General features: G+C 46.9%; 1 protein-coding gene across 3 annotated transcripts in view; it reads right to left on the bottom strand.

Annotated features, from left to right (window-relative positions):
• Positions 1–26,348, bottom strand: part of LOC126248951 (transcriptional activator protein Pur-beta) — a 371,465-nt gene that overhangs the window by 79,787 nt on the left and 265,330 nt on the right. For all 3 annotated transcript variants that reach the window (XM_049950484.1, XM_049950483.1, XM_049950485.1), the window contains one exon: positions 21,862–21,977. In XM_049950484.1, the coding sequence (XP_049806441.1) occupies positions 21,862–21,977 (116 nt within the window). The remainder of the gene's footprint in view (positions 1–21,861; positions 21,978–26,348) is intronic.

Here is a 26,348-nt window from a genome sequence, read left to right as displayed (position 1 = left end):
AAGTGGGGGTTGTGTTGTGTTGGGTTGGGTGGGTAGTGGGAGAGAAAGATGGGAACATCTACATCTACATCTACATGGTTACTCTGAAATTCACACTTAAGTGCCTGGCAGAGGGTTCATCGGACCATGTTCACACTACTTCTCTACCATTCCACTCTTGAATGGTGCGTGGGAAAAAGGAACACTTAATTCTTTCCATTCGAGCTCTTGATTTCTCTTATTTTATTATGATGATCATTTCTCCCTCCATAGGTGGGAGTCAACAAAATATTTTCTCGCATTTGGACGAGAAAGTTGGTGATTGAAATTTCATAAATGGATCTCACTGCAAAGAAACCCGCCTTTGTTTCAGTGACTGCCACCCCAACTTGCGTATCATATCAGTGACACTCTCACCCCTATTGCACGATAACATGAAATGAGCTGCCCTTCTTTGCACTTTTTCGATGTCCTCCGTCAATTGTATCTGGTAAGGATCCCATACTGTGCAGTAATATTCCAGCAGAGGACGGACAAGTGTAATGTTGGCTGTCTCTTTAGTGGGTCTGTCACATCTTCTAAGTGTTCTGCCAACAAAGTGCAGTCTTTGTTTCGCCTTCCCCACAATATTATGTATGTGGTCTTTCCAATTTAAGTTGCTCGTAATTGTAATTCCTAGGTATTTAGTCGAATTGAGAGCCCTTAGATTTGTGTGATTTATCGTGTAATCAAAATTTATAGGATTTCTTTTAGTACCCATGTGGATGACCTCGCACTTTTCTTTGTTTAGGGCCAATTGCCACTTTTTGCACCATACAGAAATTCTCTCTAGATCATTTTGTAATTGGAATTGATTATCTGATGATTTTACTAGACGGTAAATTACAGCGTCATATGCAAACAATCTAAGGGGGCTGCTCAGATTATCACCTAGACCATTTAGCAGAGGGCCTATGACACTACCTTGCGGAATGCCAGATATCACTTCTGTTCTACTCGATGATTTACCGTCTATCATTACGAACTGTGACCTCTCTGACAGGAAATCATGAATCCAGTCAAACAACTGAGACGATACTCCATATGCACACAATTTGATTAATAGTTGCTTGTGAGGAATGGTATCAAAAGCCTTCTGGAAATCTAGGAATAGGGAATCGATCTGAGATCCCTTGTCGACAGTACTCATTATTTCATGTGAAAAAAGAGCTAGCTGAATTGCACAAGAACGATATTTCCTGAATCCCTGTTGATTAAGTATCAATAAGTCATTTTCTTCAAGGTGATTCATAATGTTCAAGTATACTATATGCTCCAAAATCCTACTGCAGATTGAGGTCAGTGATATGGATCTGTAATTCAATGGGTTATTGCTATTTCTTTTCAGAAATATTGGTGTGAACTGTGCTACTTTCCAGTCTCTAGGAACAGACCTTTTGTCAAGTGAGTGGTTGTATATGATTGCTAAGAAAGGCGCTATTGTGTCTGCACACTCTGAAAGGAACCTGATTGGTATAACATCTGGATCGGAAGACTTGCCTTTCGTAAGTGATTTGAGTTGTTTCCCAACACTTAAGATATCTACTTTTATGTCACTCATGCTAACAGCTGTTCCAGTTTCGAATTCTGGAAAATTTACTTCGTCTTCTTTCGTGAAGGAATTACGGAAAACTGTATTTAGTAACTCTGCTTTAGGGGCACTATCATTGGCAACATTTCCATTGCTATTGTGCAGTGACGGTATTGACTGTTTATTGCCACTGGTGTACTTTACATATGGCCAGGATCTCTTTGGGTTTTCTACAATATTTTGAGACAATGTTTCTTTGTGGAAACTATTAAAAGCAGGAAGAGGAGCTGGGGACAGGTAGCTAGCAGCTTGGAGGGAGGCAGCAGGTATACACTCTAGAAATATGGGAGGAGGGGTGGCAGGTGCTCAGTCTAAGCATGTGACACATGAGTACTGGAGCTGGTGAGGTGCGGCACATGATTATGATAACACTAAGACATGGTTTAAGAGGGGTTGAGAGGACAGAAAAAGGGAAAACTATCGGGTAGTGGGTGTGGGGACTGTGGTTGGTGGAGACTGAGACAAGGAGGATTACAGGAGTGAAGAAAATGTTGCAAGATTAATTCCCATCCACATAGTTCACAAAAGCTTGTGATGGAGGAAAGGATCTGGATGGCACAAGTTGGGAAGCACCCTTTGAGCTAGAGCATGTTGTTCCCAGCAGTGTGTTGTGCCCCGGGGGAGGGGGTCAACTTTGTTCCGTTTTGTTTTGTTTTATGTCGCAAAAACAACTAGGGTCATATGCCCCCATGACAGCACAGCAGAACACGAAGACGAAAAAAAAGTCAAAAAACAACTACATGTTAAGCCCAATCGACTGAAGGAAATACAGCTAAAAACATATGTTTGGAGTAAGGTCCATAAAATACTCTATAGAGACAAAGGTGGTCCTCAACTAAAGATTGAATGCCCTTTACCTTATTGTTATGACAGACAAAAAATTAAACGTAGTCAACAGCCCATGTAGTTTGCTAAAATGGTCAATAACCCAGACGGTAAACACGAAGGAGAACGTAAGTGGTTTAAAAAAAGAAAAAGGGCATTCCATCAGAAAATGGTGAACCATCAACAGTTGAGGACAAGGAGCTCAAAGTTATGGGAAATCACTACTTAATAAATGGCGATGGCTAAAAAGACGCGGCCTAAAACACAACCTAACTAAAATGGTCTCCTTACAGCGAGAGGGCCGAGAGGAGGTTGGCCAAGCCACTGGGAGAGATTTAACTCCCCAGAGCTTGTTCCCATGAAGGGAAGACCAGTGGTGATGCCAAAGTGGCATCACCCGCTGACAGAGGGCAACACAGATATCATCTGAGGGAATGGAAGAACTAGCAGGCCGAGGTTCAACGACTGCAGTCCTGGCAGCAGCATCTGCAGTCTCGTTGTCTGTCAGATCGGCATAACCAGGGACGCACATAAACACCACAGTGGCTCCATCAAGAATCAGCAAGCAAAAGCTTTCCTGGATCCGTTGCACTAAGGGATGGACAACATACAGCACACACAGACTCTGAAGGGCACTGAGAGAGTCGAAACAAATGACACAATTTAAAAGCCTGTGTCGCCGGAAGTACTGCATGGCCCGATACAGGGCAAAGAGCTCCGCTGTAAACACTGAGCAGTGTTCCAGAAGCAGATACCAAAAACATTCACACCAATGACGAAGGCACACCTGACACCATGGTCAGGCAAAAAGCCATCAGTGTACACAAATGTCCTATTGAAAAGTTCCATGCGAAGATTGGGAAGCTTATGGTGATAGACTGAGTCTAGATAAGTGTCCTTAGGAAGTGAGTGAAGTCCAAGGTGAACACGGGCTGCTGCACGAAGCCAAGATAGTCAAGGGTTCACAATCACTGGGAAAGTGGCAGGCAGCATGAAGTTCTCCAGGAGGTAACAGAGAAGAGGGTCGCACCCCAAACTGGTGGTCAAAGGAATCATCAAAGGAGGAGGCACAGGATGGGTGGCCACGCATGGCAGACAAACAGCATGTGTATCTGCTGAGGAGAAATTCACGGTGGTATGACAGTGGTATTTCAGCAGAATTCCAGACAGACTCTCAACTGGGATAGTGTAAAAGGCACCAGTGGCCACATGGATTCCACGATGGTGGATTGTATTTAGATGGTGTAAGATGGATGGGTGTGCAGATGCATAAATGAAGCACCCATAGTCTAGTTTCAAATGGACAAGGGACCAATACAAATGGAGGAGGGTGGTCCGATCCGTTCCCCAGGAAGTACTGCTGAGGACACAGAAGACAATGATGGACCAGGGACAGTGGGTGGCCAGGTAAAACATGTGGGAGGATCAAAAAATTTTCGTATCGAGCAGGAGCCACAGGAATTTCATAGTTTCAATGGATGGAAGAGCAACAGGCCCAAGATGTAAAGATGGTGGAATAAACCTATTGCACTGTCAGAAATTCATACAAACGGTTTGGCCAGTCAAAAAGTGAAAGCCATTGTCGATGCTACACAAGTAAAGACGATCGAGATAATGCTCAAGATCCCGCTGAATGAGACACATCCATGGAGAACTGCAATAGATGGCAAAATCGTCAACGGAAAGGGAGCCAGAGGTGCCCGGCAGGAGAGAGGCCATTATAGGGTTAGTGGTGATAGCAAAGAGGATGTTGCTCAGGACGGAGCCCTGAGGCATGCCGTTTTTCAGGATAAAGGTGTCTGACAAGGTAGAACCCACACATACATCGCAAACTTAAAAACTCCTGAAGGAAAGGCATTTGGTCTCGAAAGCCCCATGTGTTGGGTGTATGATGGATACCAGTTCTCCAGCAGATGTTGTAGGCTTTCTGTAAATCGAAAAGCATGGCCACAGTCTGGTATTTCCGCAGAAAATCATTAATGACATGGGATGACAAAATCACGAGATGGTCAACTGAAGAACGGCATACTCAAAATCCATATCGTACAGTGATTAGTGAATTGTGAGACTCGAGCCACCATACTAGCCGGGCAAGAATCGTATGTTCCATTACCTTGCACACACAGCTGGTGAGAGAAAGAGGGTTGTGACTAAGAAGGAAGAAGTTTGTTCTTACCAGGCATAGGTATGGGTATGACACTGGCTTCACACTAGCAACTGGCAAATGTGTCCTCTGCCCAGATGTGATTATACATGCGAAGGAGAAAGTGCTTGCCTGCAAGACAGAGGTTTTGCAACATCTGAATGTGAACATTGTCCAGTCGGAGGTTAGCCCATGTGACAGAAGAGGGAGTGGAACTGCTAAAAGAACTAATAAATGAAATCCCGCTACCTTGTATGCTCTCCCGAAGAATGCACACTGTGCAAACAACTGTTTATAACAAATGCAGTTTGTCATTGTAGGATGACAGTTAAAAATGAGGTGAGCCCATCTCTGTGTGTGTATTACATTGCGGCACACCTCGGTCAACCAAGTGACTGGGACATGGTGTGGTGAAGATGAAGTGCAAGGAAAGGAACGTTCTGCAGTGGTAAGGATAACGTTGGTTGGTTTTTGGTTTAAAAGAGGGGGGACAGGGGTCGGCAGGAGGGGGGCGGGGGGGGGGGGGGGGGACTGCGAGGTCATCGCTCCCTTGTTCCCGGAAAATAATTACATAATGGAAAGAAGAAAATAAAGGAGACATACAGTACAATAACAGGAGAAAGGAAGAACCAGAAGAATTACAGGACAACCAACACCACTAAGGACAAAACAGGAAAAGAAAACGACAGAGAGAAGCAAGCAAGAAACAGGTAGAAGGGGTAAAAACAAGAGAACAGATGACCGCGGCTGGCCGACCACGAGAATAAAAAGTAACAGCCAGTCACTCTGCGACACATTAAAACATCCACCCTAAAAGCATTTGAGTGGAGACCACAAAGGGACAAAGGACATGTGCTAAAACTTATACAGAATGATAAAACCCATCGTCATGTATAAAATGTAAAACTAAATTAGCTGATGAGGCATTGTCAGCTAAAATTAATGGCAACGAGTCTGGTAACTGAAGAGTCCATCGCAGGGCAGCCAAAGAAGGACAGCTCATCATGATATGGGCCACTGTCAGCTGGCCGCCACACTGACACTGAGGTGGGTCATCACGGCGCGGGAGGTAGCCGTGTGTCACCCAAGCGTGACCAATGTGGAGCCGGCAGAGAACCACAGAGTCCCTGCATAAGGCATGCATGCACAAGTGCCACACATTAGTGGTCTCCTTAATGGCACACAGTATGTTGTGTGTGTTGAGGTTATGCCATTTTGTCTCCCAAAGCCGCAAAACCTTGCAGCATAGTACTGAACGCAGGTCAGTTGCAGAGAACACGATCTCCATAAGTGGTTCCCGCGTAGCTTGTTTGGCCAGCCTGTCGGCATGTTCATTGCCTGGGATTCCGACATGAGTTGGGGCCAGGCAAACACCACTTAACGACTGGACCATTCCAGGGTGTAGATGGACTCCTGGATGGTCGCTACCAAAGGATGGCAAAGGTAGCACTAGTCAATAGCTTGCAGGCTGCTCAAGGAGTCAGTATACAGAAGAAACGACTCCCCAGGGCCTGAATGGATGTGCTCAAGAGCACGAGATATAGCCACCAGCTCAGCAGTAAAAACACCTCAGCCATCGGGCAAGGAAGGCTGTTCAATATGTCCTCCATGGACATATGTGAAGCCGACGTGATCATCAGCCATTGAGCCATCGATGTAAACCACTTCGTGGCTTCGGTACATCTCAAGAATCAAGAGGAAGTGGCAGCGGAGAGCCGCAAGGTTAACTGAGTTCTTAGGGCCATGTGAAAGGTCCAGGCGAAGCCTTGGCCTAGGTGTATACCATGGAGGTGTACGTGAATGGACCTCAAGTATAGGTGGTAAAGGCAAGGACTCCAGTTCGGAAAGAGGGGATCAGACACGAACTGCAATTGGAATCCCTGACCTGGGATGCCGATGTTGGAGATGAACCACTGCGAGTGGGAAAAGGAGACGGTAATTCAGATGTGCAGGAGAACTATGAACATGTGCAACGTGACTGGCCAGCCGTTGTGCATGCCTAACTTGCAATGGAGGGACTCCGGCCTCCACCAGGACGCTGGTCACCGGACTCGTCCTAGAAGTTCCTGTCGCTAGGCAAACGCCACAGTGGGGCACTGGGTCAAGTAAACGCAATGCTGAGGGCGCCACTGAACTGTAAACCAGACTCCCATAGTCAAAGCACAATTGAACAAGGGCTCTGTAGAGCTGCAGCAGCGTAGAGCGATCTGCACCCCAGTTGGTGTCGCTCATGCAGTGGAGGGCACTGAGGTGCTGCCAGCACTTCCACTTAAGCTGACGAAGGCGAGAAAGCTAAGTCAATCGGGCATCAAAAACAAGTCTTAAAAATCGATGTCTCCATTAAATAAATGTTCTGTGACTAGGACCTCCTGTCCGGTAGACCATTCGCCGGGTGCACTTCGGCGACTTGCGCGTCGATGGGGATGAAATGATGGTGATTACAATGAGTGGATCATCATTAAGGTAAAGTTCTGGTTCCAGATGAATGGTACGACACCGACAGCAGTGCATAACACACGACTTTGCGGCCAAAAACTGGAAACTGTGGGCTAGAGCCCATGACGGCGCCTTGTGGATGGCTCCCTGTAGGCGCCACTCAGCAACACCAGTACTGGTGGAGCAGTACGAAATGCAGAAGTCGTCTGCATACAGAGAGGGTGAGGCGGACAGCCCTACAGCTGCTGCTAGACCGTTAATGGCCATTAAAAATAAAGTTATACACAATACAGAGCCCTGCAGGACCCCATTCTCCTGGATGTGGGGAGAATTATGGGAGGTACCAACTTGGACACAGGAAGTACAAAGCAACAGGAAATTTTGGATAAAAATTAGAAGCAGGCCTTGGAGACCCCACTTGTATAATTTGACAAGGATATGATGTGGCCATTGGAGACCCCACTTGTATAATTTGACAAGGATATGATGTGGCCAGGTCATGTCATATGCTTTTCGTAAATCAAAAAAGGTGGCAACCAGGTGTTGGCGTTTGGAAAAGGCTGTTCGGATGGCAGACTCGAGGGACACTAGATTATCAGTGGTAGAGGGACCCTGGCGGAAGCCGTCCTGACATGGAGCCAGTAGGCGACGTGACTCCAGGACACAACCCAACAGTTGACACACCGTACGTTCCAGCAGCTTACAAAGAACGTTGGTGAGGCTGATGGGCTGATAGCTATCCACATCAAGCGGGCTTTTAGAAGGTTTGAGGACCAGAATGATGGTGCTTCCTGCCACTGTGATCGAAAGATGCCACTGCACCACATCTTGTTGAAGATGACAAGGAGATGTCACTTGTAGTCAAATGAGAGATGTTTAATCATCTGACTGTGGATCCGATCTGGCCCAGGAGCAGTGTCGGGGCAATGTGCAAGGACACTGAGGAGCTCCCACTCCGTAAATGGGGCATTATAGGATTCACTGTGTAGTGAACGAGAGGACTTTCCCTTCCAGCCACCATTTGAAAGTGTGAAAGGCTGGGGGGTAATACTCCGATGCAAAGGCTCAAGCATAGTGCTTAGCAAAGAGCTCGGCAATCGCGATTGCATCGGTAGATAACACGCTAATTATGTTAACACCGGGAACACCTGTGGGGTTTGGTACCTGAAAACACATTTGATCTTTGCCCAGACTTGGGAAGGTGACGTATGGCACCCAATGGTAGAGACGTATCTCTTCGAACATTCCTGTTTTCGTCATTTGATAAGTTGATGAACGTGGGCATGGAGCTGTTTAAGGGCTATGATGTGCTCCAGGTAAGGGTGCCACTTATGCTGCTGTAGAGCTCACCAACACTCTTTAATTGCTTCAGAGACTTCCGGCAACCACCAAGGGACTGCCTTTCACCAGGGGCACACTAAAGAGCGAGGGATCGCATTTTCTGCCCCAGAAAGGATTGTAGTCACATGCTCAACCATCACATTGATGTTCCCATGTCGGGGAGATTCAACTGTGACAGCAGAGGTGAAAGTTTCCCAGTCCATCTTGTTGAAGCCCATCTGGACAGCCGTCTGTGGGCCCAACACCGGGGCAGTGGTCACTACCACACAGGTCGTCATGTAAAGGTTCGACATCTCTGCCTCGGCCAGTAAGCACGGTGCCACCCCACAAGGGGTTATGGGCATTGGTTGGTTGGTTGGTTTGAAGATTAAAGGGACCAAACTGCAAAGGTCATCGGTCCCTTGTTTCATAAACACACAGAGCACAGTGAAACCATCACGTAGTCATTCGAAGCACAAGAGAAAAATTCCAGGGGAAGAAAAGCCCCAAGGTCAATAATAAAGCAACATGGAAAACGGAGCACAGCAACAAAAACAACATAGAGAAGAAAGGCAGAAAGAATTAAAACTGTACAGCAGAGGATCGTGGCTGGCCGATCACGAAAATAAAAGGATGAGGCAGCCACTCTGCAACACGTTAAAACCTCCAGCCTAAAAGATTAGGGTGGAGTCGAATTACAACACAAACACAATTAAAAGATACAGCTCAAAAGAGGGTGATGTAATAAAATTAAATGGACCTATAAAAGCCGCTTGCGCGAATAAAACTTAAAACCCGATCTGCCATAGAGACAGTGTCACCTAAAAGAGATGATAAATCACCCTGGAGATTAAAAGCTCGCCTGAGAGCAGTTAAAAGAGGACATTCCAACATATGGGCCACCGTCATGGTTGCATCACAGCGACAATGAGGGGGGGGGGGGGGGGGGGGGGGTCCTCTCGACGCAACAGATGACCATATGTCAGCCAAGAGTGACCAATTCGGAGCCTACAGAGAATAAAAGAATCTCTGCGAGAGGCCCACATGGAGGAACCCCACACAGTCGTGGTCTCCTTTACTCACCGCAGCTTGTTGGGTACAGAGTGCGCCATTCGTCTGCCCACATCCCAAAGACCCGACAGCGCAACACCGATCGGAGATCAGTTGCTGGGAGGCCGATCTCCAACGTCAGTTTTCGAGTAGCTTCTTTGGCTAACTTGTCGGCGAGTTCGTTTCCCGCTATCCCAACGTGTCCCGGGGTCCATATGAACACCACTGCACGTCCACGTTGTTCAAGAGCATGAACGGACTCCTGGACGGCAACAACAATGGGATGGCGTGGGTAGCACTGGTCAAGAGCCTGTAGACTACTGAGGGAGTCACTGCAAATGACAAAGGTCTCTCCAGTGCTGGTACGAATACGCTCAAGGGCACGAAAAATGGCTGTTAGCTCTGCGGTGTAAACACTGCAGCCTTCCGGCAAGGAGCGCTGGTCTACATAGTCCGCATGAGCATAAGTGTAGCCCACACGGCCATCAACCATCGAGCCATCTGTATAGATAGCCTCCGAGTCGCGGGATGCGCCGAGGAGAGCAAGAAATTGGCGACGCAAGACTGCAGGAGGAACTGAATCCTTTTGCCATCGTGAGAGGGCCAGCAGAAGCTGCGGCCGACGAATACACCAAGGTGGTGTATGTGGGTGGACCTGAAAAGCAGATGGAAGAGGCAAAGACTCGAGGTCACTAAGGAGTGACCTAACACGGACCCCAATTGTATGGCCTGATCGCGGCCGCTGGTGTGGGAAATGGACTGCCGCATCAGCGAAAAGGAGACAGTAGTTCGGGTGACGGGGCAAACAACGGACGTGGGCAGCATAGTTGGCTAACAGTTGGTGACGCCGAATGTGAAGTGGAGGAACACCAGCCTCAGCAAGTAGGCTATTAACAGGGCTGGTGCGGAATGCTCCTGTCGCCTGTTGAACCCCTCAGTGGTGAACGGGGTCCAGCAGTTGCAACGCTGAGGGCGACGCTGAGCCATACGCCACACTACCATAATCCAGTCGGGACAGCACAAGGGCTTTGTAGAGCTGCAGCAGCGTAGTACGATCTGCACCCCAAGTTGTGTTGCTGAGGCAGCGGAGGGCATTCAGATGCTGCCAGCACTGACGCTTGAGCTGACGAATATGTGGAAGCCAAGTAAGCTGGGCATCGAACAGCAATCCCAGAAAACGGTAAGTGTCAACAACCCTGAGCATGGCATCCTGAAGATAGAGCTCAGGGTGGGGATGGACAGTTCGACGCCGACAAAAGTGCATAACACAAGTCTTCGCAGGAGAAAATTGAAACCCATGGGCTAGGGCCCACGCCTGCACCTTGCGTATGGCTCCCTACAACCTATGTTCTGCAACACTAATGATGGAGGAGCTGAAAAAGATGCAGAAATCGTCAGCATATAACGTGGGTGAGACAGACGACCCGACTGCTTCTGCAAGGCCATTAATGGCGACAAGGAAAAGGGGCACGCTCAATACAGAGCCCTGCGGAACGCCGTTCTCCTGGATATGAAGTGAACTATGGGATGTGCCAATTAAAACGCGGAATGTCCGAACAGATAAAAAATTCTGAATAAAAATGGGGAGAGAGCCCCGGAGACCCAACCCGTGCAACGTGGCAAGAATATGGTGCCGCCACGTCGTGTCATATGCTCTGGAGAGGTCGAAAAAGACGGAGAAGAGGTGTTGGCGCCTGGAAAAAGCAGTGCAGATTGCAGACTCAAGGAAGACCAAAGAATCGGCGGTGGAACAGCCCTGACGGAAGCCGCTCTGGCACGGAGCCAGAAGATCCCGAGACTCGAGCAGCCAACACAGCTGTCGACTCACAATAGGTTACAGTAGCTTGCACAGAGTATTTGTCAAGCTGATGGGCCGATAGCTATCCACATTAAGCGGGTCCGTACCAGGCTTCAGCACCGGAATGATAGCACTTTCTCGCCACTGCGACGGAAAGACACCATCGTCCCATATGCGGTTGAAGATGGCAAGAAAACATCGCTGACAGTCCAGGGACAGGTGTTTGAGCATCTGATTGTGGACGCCATCTGGCCCAGAGGCTGTATCGGGGCACTGTGCCAGGGCGCTTTGGAGTTCCCACAAACTAAATGGGGCGTTATATGCCTCAGGGTGACGAGAAGCGAAAGAAAGCCGTTTGCCTTCCTCCCGGCGTTTTAGCGCGCGAAACGCGGGCGGGTAATTCCCCGATGCAGAGGCCCGAACATAGTGCTGTGCGAAATGCTCGGCGATTGCATCGGCATCGGTGGATAGCGCCCCGTTGATGGTAAGCCCTGGGACACCTGTAGAGCGCTGCAATCCAAAGATGCGCCGAATCTTCATCCACACCTGGGAGGGTGAAGTACGGGAGCCAATGGTGGAAACGTACCTCTCCCAGCAGCAGAACCGATGGGGATTCATTTTTGGGGACTAAGCCTCTCTTCTTTGTTCACCATCTTGAAGATAGGTTTGGGGAAGTGGCATCTCTTTCCAAAATGAGGAGCGGGGCTATTTTGATACAAGCAGTTTCATCTGCACAGTCACGGGCGTTACTAGCCTGTGAAAAGCTCGGTGACATCCCCATTCACGTCACTCCCCATAAGTCCTTAAATTTGGTCCAGGGGATTATCTTTCATAAAGATCTTCTGCTACAGTCTGATGACGAGCTACGGGAGAACCTGGCACGAAGAGGTGTGCACTTTGTCCGTCGTATCTTTAGGGGGCCCAACGATAATAGGGTCGCTACCGGTGCCTTCATCCTGGCCTTTGAGGGTGACTGCTTGCCTGAGAAGGTCAAGGTCATGATCTACCGGTGCGATGTCAAGCCCTATGTCCCGCCCCCTATGCGATGCTTCCAGTGCTGGAAGTTTGGACATATGTCCTCCAGATGCACTGCCAGCCCCACGTGTCGTGATTGTGGCCAACCTTCACATCCTAATGCTCCATGTGCTCCGCCTCCCACCTGTGTTAACTGTGGGGAGCATCATTCTCCCTGCTCGCCAGACTGTGCAGTCTACCAAAGAGAGCGGAAGATACAAGAAATTAAGACCCTGGACCGTTTAACCTACCAAGAGGCAAGGAAGAAGCTAGAACGGCTCAACCCCACATCTATGTTGAGAAGTTATGCTGCTGCAACTCTGCCGCCACCAGTTCCTGCAAAGACTCCCTTCTCAGTTGGCCCACAGAACAGTCCAGTTACGCCTGCCCCACTGCTGGTAGGGGCCACACTCTCTTCCGCTGCTCCCAAAACACCCGGTTTGGGAGCGGTGGACCCCGACCAGCTGGGGACATCCATCCCCACCTCTCAGCCTGAGAGGCAACAGCCTCCTCCGGCTGCTCGGCCGGAGAGGCAACAGCCTCCTCCGGCTCCTCAGCCGGAGAAGCAACAGCCTCCTCTGGCTGCTCGGCCGGAGACGCAACAGCCTCCTCCGGCTGCTCGGCCGGAGACGCAACAGCCTCCTCCGGCCTCACTTGTTCGGAAGGGATCCCTTGGGGGAGTCCCTTCCAAGGACTTCCCCAGTGTCTCACAAGACACTAGCCAGTGGCTGAAGAAGCCACCAGCTGCTGGTCGAAGGGCTTCACGCTCTTCCTCTGTTCCTGATAATGTGTCAGGAAATCCCTCCCAGCATGCAAACCCTCCTACCAAAGACAAGAGAGAGAAGAGGAAGCTCTCCAAGAAGCATAAGGACCCAGTGGTTCCCGAGCCACCACTTCCTGTCAGCTCAGCCTCTGAGGATGAGGTCAAGCTCTTTGCGTCCCCTGATGACCTGGATCTTGCCGTCTCCTCAGAAACGATGGATGTAGCGACGTCCGTCACTCAGTCGGTGGCAGCATGTGACCCTGCAAAGTAATTTGCCTTTTCAGTGCCTGCATGCCCCTACAGGACACGCTTTGTACAATCCTCCAGTGGAATTGTGGCGGTTATTTTAGCCATCTACCTGAGCTACGCCAGCTTCTAAGCATGACACATGCTTTATGCATTGTCCTCCAGGAAACCTGGTTCCCGGCAATGCGGACCCCTGTCCTTCGTGGATACAGGGGTTATTACTGCAACCGTAGCACTTACAATTGTGTGTCAGCTGGAGCATGCGTGTATGTCCTTACCTCTGTATATAGTGCTCCTGTGCCCCTTCACACGTCATTGGAAGCTGTGGCTGTCCGCATAAGGACTACCCAGGACATAACCGTCTGTAGTGTCTATCTCCCTCCAGGTGGTACAGTCCTGACCGAATTGGCTGCACTTATCACCCAACTCCCCACGCCTTTTCTTCTCCTGGGGGATTTTAACGCCCACAATCCCCTGTGGGGTGGAACGAAGATTACTGGCCGAGGCAGAGCTGTCGAGAATCTCCTCTCCCAACTCGACCTCTGCCTCTTAAACACTGGCGCCGCCACACATTTCAGTGTGGCGCATGGCACGTTCTTGGCCATAGATCTGTCATTGTGCAGCCCAGGGCTTGTACCATCGGTCCACTGGAGAGTCCATGACGACTTGTGTGGTAGTGACCATTTTCCCATCTTCCTTTCACTACCCCAGCGTCGCTCCCATGAACGCTTGCCTAGATGGGCATTTAGCAAGGCAAACTGGGAAACGTTCTCCTCTGCTGCCACTGTTGAATCTCTCCCCCACGGTACCATCGATGTGGCGGTTGAGACACTGACTTCAGCGATTGTTTCCGCTGTGGAACGTACCATTCCTCGTTCGTTAGGGTGCCCCCGGCGAAAGTCAGTGCCTTGGTGGTCTCCGGAGGTCGCTGACGCCCTTAAAGAACGTCGGCGGGCTCTTCAGCAACTTAAGCGGCACCCATCTGTGGAGACCCTCATTTTATTCAAACGTCTCCGTGCTCAGGCCGGCGGCTTATCAAAAGGCGGAATACGGCTCCTGTCTGTCCGCAGCCCTACGTTCCTCCCATGGCGTGGCTAGGGAAGGGAACGATTTAGGGTTATATGTCACAGCATTAAATTCTGTCTTACCGCGCTTAGAGACGTTGGTGGTCGTGCGGCCACCGGATTGAGACTTCACCCACTTCATTGCGGGGCATCCGCCACAATGCCACCCACTCCGACCAGGGGCTCTCCCCACGGGCGCCACCCAGCCACAGCAAAGGCCACCTGGCAGGATGCCCGTTGCCGGGAGTCCTGATGCCCCAGAGAGATGAGCATCTACTCCTTGGCTTACGTGGGGAGGTGTCAGCTCAGGCATCGGAAGTACGATCCCTGTGTTGTCAGGGGGCTACAACCTAGAGGGTACATGACGACCCCACCACAACGGGCTGGCTACCGCGCTGGATTTTGGGTGCCATCGGAAGTCCAGAGGTATCGTGGGTGCAGATGGTGACGCACTAATGCTATAACTGACACAAACCATCAGATGTGTATGCCCAAAAAGAGGGATGGAGGGTGCAGTTACGATGCCAAGACGATAAAAAGTGCCAAGGTCTTAGGGCACAGAGGACTGATGGTGCACCACGTAAGGCGTCCTTCCCCAAAAGGCTCGTACTTCTGTAGAATTTGGAAAAATGGAGGTCAAACCCCAATGGGGACCATCACATTAATAGCCGAAACAGTTGAGACTCCTTTTAGTCGCCTCTTACGACAGGCAGGAATACCGCGGGCCTATTCTAACCCCCGAACCCGCAGGGGGCGGTTATGGGCATTAAAATCTCCCAAAAGCAAGAAAGGTTTTGGGAGCTGGTCAGTCAGTGCAGTTAATACAGTCAGGGATACTGCACCATCTGGAGGAAGATATACATTGGAGACAGTTATTTCCTTCGTCGTCCTTATTCTGACAGCCACAGCTGCAAGAGGGGTTTGAAAGGGCACAGTTTCACTACAGACTGAGTTTAGGACATAAACACAAACTCCACTCAACACTCGATTATAGTCACTATGGTTCCTGTAGAATTTCTTATAGACATGGAGGGCAGAGGTCCACATTGCCAGGAACCAGGTTTCCTGGAAGACAATGCAGAAAGCAGATGCAAAGCTTAACAGTTGCCGTAGCTAAGTCACTTGGTGGAAAAAACTGCCTCAATTCCACTGGAGGATGACATCATCGTGAGACTGGGAAGGCATGGAACATTCAATGAGGCAGTTTATGTCTCAGGGTCACCTTCTGCCACTGACTTTTTGCCTGAGCAGTCTATATCCATTGCGTCTGAGGGTCCGGCGCGATCTAGGTCCTCAGTGGATGCCAGAATCTCCACATGATCTGCAGACGCAAGGCTTGTAGGTAGCGATGGTGTGGATGCCAGTGCAATTACCTTGATCTTGGGGATCTTTGTTTTGGATTTCTCTCACTGCTCCTTGGGTTTCCCTGGCTGAGAGGGCTTCACCGATTCAGTCTCCAGGACTGAGGATGAGCGTGAAGCCCTACGACCAGCTGCTTTTCGGCTCTTCAGCCACTGGCAGGTGTATCTTTCCCACTAGCAGAAACCTGGAAAGTGAGTGACCCAAAGGACCCCTTCCTAGCGAGAGGAGCCGAAGAAGATTAACGCTTCTCCAGCTCAGAAATGGGAGCTGATATCCCCGATGGTTGGGGGAGAGGTGGGGTGTTGCTCCTGAAGTAGGTGGTGCGGGAGCATCATCATCATCAAGGGTTCTGAGAGGCGACAGGAATGCGAGGAGCTGATGGGGTGACAACTATTCTCGTAGTGGCAGCATAAGAGGAGGTCATAGTCACAATATGTAGGTGCTCAAATTTCCTCTTAGCCTCAGTGTAGGTCAGTCAGTCCAGCATCTTATATTCCATGATTTTCCTCTCTTTCTGTAAAATCCTGCAGTCTGGCGAGCAAGGTCAATGACGCTCTTTGCAGTTGACACAGATGGGATGTGGGGCACATGGAGTATTGGGATGTGATGGATGTCCACAATCTCGACATGTGATGCTGGAAGTACAGCAGGAGGACATATGGCCAAACTTCCAGCACTTAAAGCACCACATCGGAGGAGGGATATATGGCTTGATGTCACAGCGGTAGACCATAAGCAATGTGTCATCCTTGAAGGCCAAGATGAAGGCACCGGTGGCAACCTGAGTATCCCTGGGACCCCGATGGACGCGCTGGACATAATGAACATCTTGCTGCTCTAAATTGGAGTGCAGCTTGTCGTCAGACAGCAAAAGAAGGTCCCTGTGGAATATAATAACCTGGAACATGTTTAAGCTGTTATGGGACGTGATGGTATCAGAAACATGCCCCAACTTGTCACAAGCAAGTAATGCTCGAGACTGGTCAGAGGATACTGTTTTTATCAAGACTGACCCAGAGTGCATTTTGGACAAGCCCTCCACCTCCCCAAACTTGTCCTCCAAATGCTTCACAAAAAATTGAGGCTTCACAGACATGACAGATTCCCCATCAACTCTCGTACATATGAGGTACCGGGGCAAATAAGCTTCACTGCCATCCTTAGCCTGGTGTTCCTCCCATGGTGTGGCCAGGGAGGGAACGATTTGGGGTCATGTTTCTTAGCATTGAAGTTAGATCTCTGCCCACTTAGAGACTGCTGGTGGCAGACCACCAGCAAGAGATGACATACTATGCTTCATGGCATCTCATCCACCCTGATGCCACCCACTCTGACCAGGGGCCCTCCACATGGGCGCCACCCAGCCACAGCAAAGGCCACCTGTCAGAATGGCAATTGCCAGGAGTTCCGATGCCCCAGGGTGACGGGCGTTTACTCCTTGGCATACGTGGGCAGTTAACAGTGCAGGCATCAGCATTGTGATCCCTGTGGGGTCGGGGGCTACAACCAACAGGGTACCTGGCAGCCCCACCACAACGGACTGGCTACCGTGCTGGATATGAGGTGCAAGGACTTCCATGGTCCTCGTCGACACAGCAAACGACACTGCCTAGTGGGTTGAGGAAAACACTCTCAGGAAGGTGTCCTTGCTCAAGAGATGGAGGGTGAGCGGGACTGCAATGCCACGATCAGAAAGTGGCCTAAAGATCCCAATGCACGATGGATATGAAACACCATGTAAGGCGCCCTTCCCCAAATGGCTCGCTCTTCGGGAAAATTTTGAAAAATTGAGGTCAAACCCTACAGGGGACCATCACATAAAGCCCGAAAGGTGTGCGACTCCTTTTAGTCACATCTTATGCAGGTAGGAATACCTTGGGCCTATTCTAACCCCCAGGCCCGCAGGGGGGGATAACATTGGTGAAGTGGTCTACCTGGAAATCACAACTGGGAAAATGTATGTTTAAGGTCATCAGGGAGGAGTAAATTCTCCTGTTGGCCTTAGAAAGCTGCCATTTAGGTGTGCACATAGGCAGGGTAGTAGTCAGCAAACAGATAGTACATGGGAAATGGTTGCTCAAGTATATGTCAGAGAGAATGGACCACTCGAGATGATGGGCAAGATAATCAGTGCAGAAGGAGAGGTCCAAATGGGAGTAGGTGTGCGTGGATTCTGAAAGGAATGTGGGTGCTCCCGTACTAAGGCAGTTGAGGCTATGTTGATTGAGAAGGTCAGTCAAGAGGGCACCTCTCGAACAGGTTCTGGGAGAACCCCAAAGGGAATGCGGTATAAAGGGAAAATGCAGACTGCAACAGCTTGAAGCTGGGTAGTCAGGGTGATGGTTTGAGTATGAATGTCATCCTGAATGGGCAGCACTACTCCCCCATGAGGTGGAATGCTGTCCTTAGGGTGAAGGTTAATGTGGACCAGAAAGAAATGCAAGGGGGCAAAGCAGTTGTGAAGATGCAATGTTGTTTGCTGGAGGCAAAGGAAAAATGGACGCTGTGATTCCAAAAGCAGCTGTATTTCCTCTTTTTGAATCTAAGGCCATGAATGTTCCATTGGAGGTGAGTCATAGCATGGAAAGGGGAGGAGGGAAGAAATGAAGGGATGTCACCTCAACAGCTGCCTGGTGCCAGCCTTCGAAGACACTCTGCTTCTGAGCCAGAGGCTTGAGGATCCTGCTCCATGAGATCTACAGAGGCGTTGGCATTCTCCCTCTGTCAGTCTGCATCCCTGAAAGTCTGAGGAGTCCAAGGCAGAAAAACTGTGCACACCAGTGACACGGAGGTCAGCTAAGTGAGGGTCTAGTTTGATGACACCATTGAAGAAGATCTCCGAGTTATCAAAGGAGAAGACTGTTTGCCTCTGATTTCTTGGAGCCTTTGTGGGTGGCAGATGAGGATTCAGATGTTTGTTGGCTGCAGGGACATAAAAAGTCATCGCGGGAGAATTTCTTCTGTCCTTTCCAGCCAGACGGTTATGTAGCAGGTGACCTCGCTCCATGAGGCGAAAGTTTGGTGACTTGTTGCACAGCTGGAGGAGGAGGATACAGGGATGCTGCCGTCACACTGGGGGATCTTACAACCACGGTGCTGAATTTGAGATCGCATGTCTGCGTGTCCCTGTCCTTCAAGGAGCAAGAGTACTGTGAGTGCCGGATGGTAAAACGCAGTGTTTCCGACTAGCCAACAACTTGTTAGCAACAGGGTAAGGCACCTTTTCCATCACCCACATCTTCTGAATGACCTGCTCATCGAGATACACAGGATATTGGGGAGATGAGGCGGCATGGTTGCCATTGTAATTGATGCAGTGGGCAGGAGGAGGAGACAATCATCCTTGTGAGCATTCCTACCACAGGTTACACTCTTGGTCAGGTTTTGGCAGGACATTTGAGTGTGGTTGAAACAATGACTCTGGTAGCAGTGCTTTGGAATGTATGGTCGGAGTGTGGTAACTTCATAGCCTGCTCTGACCTTCGATGGAAGCACTACTCTTTCAAATGTCAGGAAAAAAGTGTGTGTGGGCACTAAGGATGCATCAACCTTTTTCATCACCCAATGGACTGCAATGACACCATGATCAGAGAGATAAGTTTGGATTTCTGCCTCGGTCAGACTGTAGAGCAGCCTAGTGTAAATAACACCATGCAAAGAATTCAGTGTGTGATGGGACTTGACACGAACAGGATAGCCGTGGAGAAGCGAAGCTGTAAGCAGTCGTCGTGCTTGAGAATAAGAAGTTGTCTCCAAAAGCAAAGTGCCATTAGCTAAACAAGAGCATGATTTCACAGTGCCAGCAATTGTATCAACACCTCTCTGAATAATAAACGGATTTACCCTAGTTAAAGACTGACTGTCTTCAGTACATGAAACCACAATGAACCATGGTGCAACTGGGAGGATCTTTGAATTGTTTGCCTCACTCTGTTTACATTTCATAGCTGTTAGACTGTGAAGATGATTGGCTCACTGCGAGAAAATCCCCCATGATTGCCAGCATCTCTGATGGTGTGCTCCTTCCAACTGTGGGCCCCCCTTCAGAGGGGGCTCACCCACCCTAGGTGATTGTTCACACCTCAAATCACACCTCCCGAACACCTGACAGAGGGACCAATTGGCAATTTGGGAAGGTAACAGGTCAGGCAATCACCCCTCCCTGGCCTAGCTGTCCACCAGAACATACAGCCACTGCCAAACTGTAGCCCAGAACAAAGCTGAAAATCCAGTGTAACAACACTCTGCTGAACATAACATGCTTGAGGTCAATGGCTGCTTTACAACTTGTGCCATCTGGATCCTTCCCTTCAGCACCAGCTTTTCTGAACTATGTAACTGGGAATTATCCTTGCAACACTTCCTTCACTCCTGTTGGCCTAAATGTCCACTAACTCACTGTTACCACATCCTCTACCCAACAAGTCCCCCCCCCCCAGCCTCCATCATACTGTCACCCCATCCCCACCCACAACATCATCATCATCATCATCATCATCAGGCACTGCACCTCTCTGGTTCTCATACCCATATATTTGTGTCTAGACTGTACACCAGCCCCCCCCCCCCCCTCCATCCCCCGGGCCACATTCCTAGTCTGTGCACCTACTGCTTCTCTTCGAGCCTGTCCACAAAGCCGCCTCCAGTTTCTCGGCTCTCGCTCGTCACAGGATTTCTTCTCTAATGCTAGCAAAGTCTTCATTCTCTTTTGTATGTGCCTCTCGACAACTCCATGCTTCTTCTATTCAGTGAATGGTCTCATTTATGCCTAAACTATTTACATTCAGCAACAACATTCCTTACTATATTTATATCTCCTCCCTTTATTTTATTTATGAATGTTAAGTGACTGTGTAAAATGCTCAATTGCCATCAATCACAACATACCTTTTGGATTTGACTTGGTATAAATAGGCGAATAATTACAAAATAGTTTGGATGAAATATTCACACATTATACTGCCTCCATTTATCACATTCTTTGCTACCAAAAGTACCTATTTGCAACAGTATGAAATGACTACTTATAACTGCACAAGTCAAAGTTAAGACTGAATGCACAAGTCAAAGTTAAGACTGAACAATCATATACATAGGGATTTACAAGAGGGATAATGACTGTAATTCTCAAATTCATGTTATACACCAACGACGATTAGTTGCATTACCTATATGTTGATATAATTTGAGAATTTTCAGTGCAGCCAAACTCAAAGTAAACTGCCCACCATGAACTGAACAACTTAAAATGGAATTAAATAATGTCAGTTGAACAGGGACTGCAGTGCATCTGAAAAATATAGAACTGTAAGGAAGATTCTAAATGTGAAGAATGGTAGGTTAACTGCTGTCATAATAAAGTATTGCACACTGGTTGGGGAGGGGTGATAGAATCGCAAGAATATAGTTCAATGTAGAAACCAGGCATGCAAAAAGTTTTATATTACTTCCAGAGTTGGTATAATGTATAAGAATATCAAAAACCTCAAAGATTTAGTCCCATCCACAACTCCCCCTCCAATAACTTTATAGATGTTAGCGGAATGAACTTCATCCTACTGCTGAGAGTGTACTGCTATGAAACTGCCAAAGATATATTAAAACTCTGTGAAAGACCAGGTCTCAACTCTAGACCCTTTCTTTCACTGGCAATGAACTTGATGCCTGAGCTACACAAGCACTACTCACAAGCCATTCTCTCAGCTTCAAATATGCCAGTACCTATAACCTGCCTTCGAAAAGCACCTAAATGTTGTTGTAAGAATAGCATCTACCTCAAAATTTACAGTTTATAATGAACACACAGAACAATAATTAATGAATTTCACCAATTTATGCAAAGAAAAGGAGATGTAACTAAGCACTCTAAAGCTCTTCCAAAGCAGAATATGGTTTACAGAAAAGAAGCTTGATCAGAATTTATTCCAAAATGGCACATACACTAAGTTTTTTCAAATGCTTCAGAATGAAATGAAAATGGCTATAAATTCCTGCACCAGTGTTCACTGAGAAGAAAATACACCATCATCTACAGAGTCTGATCAGTTGTGGTGTTGACCTTCACTCTTTTTACTGTACAAATTGCAATATGTAGCACACAAATTAAGCCTTTTATTCCCTAACATCAGAGATTAATATACAGAAATAAGACGTATCTGTGTTGTATATAATGTGTTATATATAATGGCAGCAGTAAACAATGAGATGAAAACAAACCCTGACATAACTTACTTCTGCTACTTTTATAAATCTTCCTCTTCTGTTTTGCTTCACATCCAAATAAAATCTCTTTGACTGTATCAGGAGCATTTTTGTTGCAAGCTCTTGTTCTCCTTGTTGTTGCTGGCCTGAAATAGAGACAAGAGATGATATTTTACATGTCTGAAAACTTTCTGTACACAACAGTTGATCCACTTATGACTCCAGAGTAACACAGTCCAATTTACTACACGACAAATACCATACCAAAAAGTTTGGTTCCCTGATCCTGAATTGACATTTTAAAATAAAAAAGAAAAATTGAGGCAATATGTTCCCCACACAACCCAATATGGCATACTTTGGGATTAAACTGGACATGGAGATACTCTTCCACATCTACATATACTCTTTGCAAACTACAGTGAAGTGCATAACAGAAGGTACTAAGCACGGTACCACGTGTTAGGGTTTCTTCCTGTTCAAGTCGCATATGGAGCACTAGAAGAATAACTGTTTAAATGCATCAGTATATGCTGTAATCAATCTAATCTTGTCCTCATGCTTCGTACATGGGCAATACATTGGACACTGAGAAATATCTCTACATTCTTCACTTAACACTAGTTCTCAAAAATCTGAGAGTAAGTTTCATGGGATAACTGGCATCCATCTTCAAGCATTTGCAAATTCAGTTTTCTCATCAGTCCCTTTGACGCTATCCTTTAGATCAAACAATGCTGCGACTATTTGTGGCACCTTTCCCCACTCTCTTAGGGGCACTCTGTTTTCATTAAAAATCCAACCAGGAACTGAAATACATCTTTAATACTAAATGAATGCAACCGTGGAACTATGAAGGGAATGAGGGCATACATTAATTTGATAGTAAACATCTCTCATATTTTCTTTTGTCAAGAAGTTTCCATGCTGATTTTGTGCACTACCATTACAAAAAATAATTAAGAATTCACTAAAGTACTGTTCATAATACGGAGAAAGTATGCTCCAAGAAGATTCAAGCAATACTCGGGCGAGGGTACACTGAAAAGTAATGCCTCCAAATTTTTTATTCTGTTCTCATTATCAGTTTAAGTATTACATGTCATGCACATTACTCAGTTGAATTTCTGGCTTCACTGATACAGGTAGACTTTGCCACTAGAGGGCTCCAAATTCTAGCGTGTAAGATGGTGATGCACAATATAACAATGTCAGTGTGTGAGAAATGGCATGCTGTAATTGAGTTTCAAACCAGAAAAGAGTCCGTCCACACATGGAGCACCCTCTCCTTCAGCATGACAATGTGAGACCACTCGAGTGCTACGACATTTTCAACAGTCCAACGTCTCGGGTTCACTGTCGTTGATCACCCTCCATATGGTCTCAATTTGGCACCATCCGATTGTAACACATTTCCAAACCTTAAGGAACACCTTTGAGGACTTCACTTTGATAGGAATGAAGTGAAACACGCAGAGGTGAAGTTCTACATCTACATCTACATCTACATCGATACTCCGCAAGCCACCTGACGGTGTGTGGCGGAGGGTACCCTGAGTACCTCTATCGGTTCTCGCTTCTATTCCAGTCTCGTATTGTTCATGGAAAGGATTGTCGGTATGCTTCTGTGTGGGCTCTAATCTGACTATGGTAATGGTATCTGACTATGTCAACAAAATCTCACATTCTAGGGTGATGGTATCAACAAATTGGTCTCTCATTGATTAAAGATGTATAATGCTAATAAAGTTTGTTTTATTTAAAAAGTTTTAAGAGTTCACATAAAAAGTTGAGAGGCATTACTTTTCTGAGTGCCTTCATATATTGCTTCCCTCCACAAATCTCCCAGTGGATGGCTAAAGTGGTGAAAACTGTTCACGGTAGCGTGTCAGGAAACAGTAGTAACCCTTATGTAGTGTTTGAAATAGGGAGTTTCCTGAAGCTACAAGCAATAGGTAGCAAAATTTTTCATTCCAAATTGAATACACATTTCCTGAAAAAAGAAGAAGAATGCAGAAAAGGAGGAGGTTGAGGAAACAAAATGAAACTTCATGGTCTGAGAGGTTATGTGATGATATTGTATATGATTACAAAATCAAATCAAATTTACAAAGAACTTGGCAATATGATAGCAGTTATTAGTATAAAGTTGCACTCACTCTGGCCTGGATGCCTGTACTGATTTGATAGGAAAGGGTGTCAAAGACATTGTATGCTCTCCTGAGGCAAGCTCACCTACAAATGTTGTAACTACCAAAGAATACATCACCCCTGAATTTCATTGTATATCAACAAACATAAACGTGTGGTTTGGAGAATTTTCGGAAACTACCATTGTCCTTTGCATAATCTACAAGCCATTCGTAGTAAATCAGCGTTTGCAGGTTAGTTACTGTAACAGATTTTCTAATTAACATGTTGTGTCATATCTAGTTTTACCCTAAGGAGGACTAACCCTACACATTACCTGCATTTATGGCAAATTAACTCTGTTTTCAAGTTTGCTAACAATTATAATTAAATATAAATCTCATTTTGCGTACTTGCTTCAATTCTTATACGGAATAAGCAACTTTTTAACTCAACAGATTATAGGGTAATCAGAGGACTCCATTTAAAGTTATTTGTTCACTTCCTTGTAATACTCTGAACAAAAAAAAAAAATGCATCCCTACTGTGAATGCTGTTCTTTAACGTGGGCTGTATTGGTTGACATTCATAAGCAGCTGGAAATCGCCCTGACTACTGTCATACAAGTGGTAGCTGTGGCAAATCGGTGTGTTAGAAGAGCTCCTGAGAGTCGAGTACTTCTGATACCAGTACCACAGGTATCTCATGTACTATTCTCTCCTGTGGATCCTGTCTTCTCTGCAAAAAGTATAGGCTCTGTCACTACTCGTCAAACTGACTGTGAATTTCATGTCAATGGCAGATCTAGGTGTCTTGTACAGGGTTGATGAGGACCACAGAGAGGACTCGGGGTATTGTTCCAATCTCCCTAACCAACAAGGTTGAGGTGCTGTCTTTCACTGAAACTGAGCCAATGGGACTCACTCCACCTGTTTTGTCTGGTGTCAAGATAAGGGAAACTTAGAAGGATAGGTGTCTACTAATAGTCGACAGTTCAACTGTACAGGGGATAATGGTACCACTTAGAGAAATGGCAGCAAGAGACAGCAAAGGACACCAGGTGCACTCAGTTTGTATGCCTGGGGACCTCATCCAACATGTTGAAGAGGTTATTTCAGTACCTACTGAGGGAACAGAGTGCAACCAACTGCAGACTGTGGCACATAATGGAACATATGATGCCTGTCATCTCCACTCTGAAGTCATACTTGGGTCATTCCAGCGGCTGGCAGAGAATGTTGAGAAGACCAGCCTTGCGTATGGAGTTTCAATTAAGCTCACAATTTGCAGCATTGTTTCCTGAACTAAACGTTGCCCTCTGGTTCTGAGTCAAGTGGAAGGGAAGGTCAAGAACTGTAGGGGCCTCATAAATGAGTCAGGTGTGCACTACACATCAGAGGCTGCTACTCAGGTACGTAACAGCATGTGGTGTGCATACGAAGGTTTTCTAGATTAGACGACTCTCCATCCAATCCATATAACAACAGCTGTAGAAAACCTGGAAGTATCAATGTAAGAACGCAAGAAGTGCCTCCCACAGGTGAGAGTATTAAAATCCTAATTGTGAACTCCTGGAGCATTAGCAACAAAGTAAAATAGTTTTATGTACTCACAAAAAGCAATTAAGCTCACATAATACTAGGTACAGAAAGCTTGCTGAAACCTGAAATTGATAGTAATATCTTTGGGGAATGAGAAATGAAGGTGGCATATTTGTCGCACAAGACAAGAAACTAAAATCCACCAAGATAGAAATTGCAGCTGCGGGTAAGATTATTTGGGCAAGACTCAGTATCAAGAGTGCGCATAAAATGATAATTGATTCCTCATATTTCCCACCAGACTCATCGCTTGAAGTAACTGAAAACTTTAGAGAAAACCTCAGTTCACTTGTATGCAAGTTCCCCAATTGGACTATAATCATTGGGGGAGACTTTAATCATCCACCAATCATCAGGGAAAATTACAGCTTTTTTAGTTGTGGGTGTGATAAGACATCCTCTGAAATATTACTAAATGCCTTCTCTGAAAACTGCCTAGGACAGTTGTGGTAACAATGATTACTGAAGTACAAAGGACAATCAAAACAAGCAGAAAGATACATATGATCAGTAAACAAGTTAAAAGAATCAGTAGTGCCATATCTAAATGAGGAACTTGAAACTTTCAACACAGGGTAGGTGCATGTAGAGGATCTACAACTCAAGTTTAAAAGAACAGTTGACAATGCACTAGATATATACATACCCAGAAGAACAGTTCATAATGGGAAACAACCTACATGGTATATAATCGCTGTAAAGAAACTTCCATAGAAACAGAGGTTACTCCATAACAGGTGCAAAACAAAATGTAGGGATATATATAGAGAGATGCTGAGTGAAACG

Source organism: Schistocerca nitens, chromosome 3 (genome assembly GCF_023898315.1).
Source record: "Schistocerca nitens isolate TAMUIC-IGC-003100 chromosome 3, iqSchNite1.1, whole genome shotgun sequence".
Classification (NCBI taxonomy): domain Eukaryota; kingdom Metazoa; phylum Arthropoda; class Insecta; order Orthoptera; family Acrididae; genus Schistocerca; species Schistocerca nitens.
The sequence above is the reverse complement of the archived record's forward strand: the minus strand, read 5'-3'. Positions and strand labels throughout refer to the sequence as shown.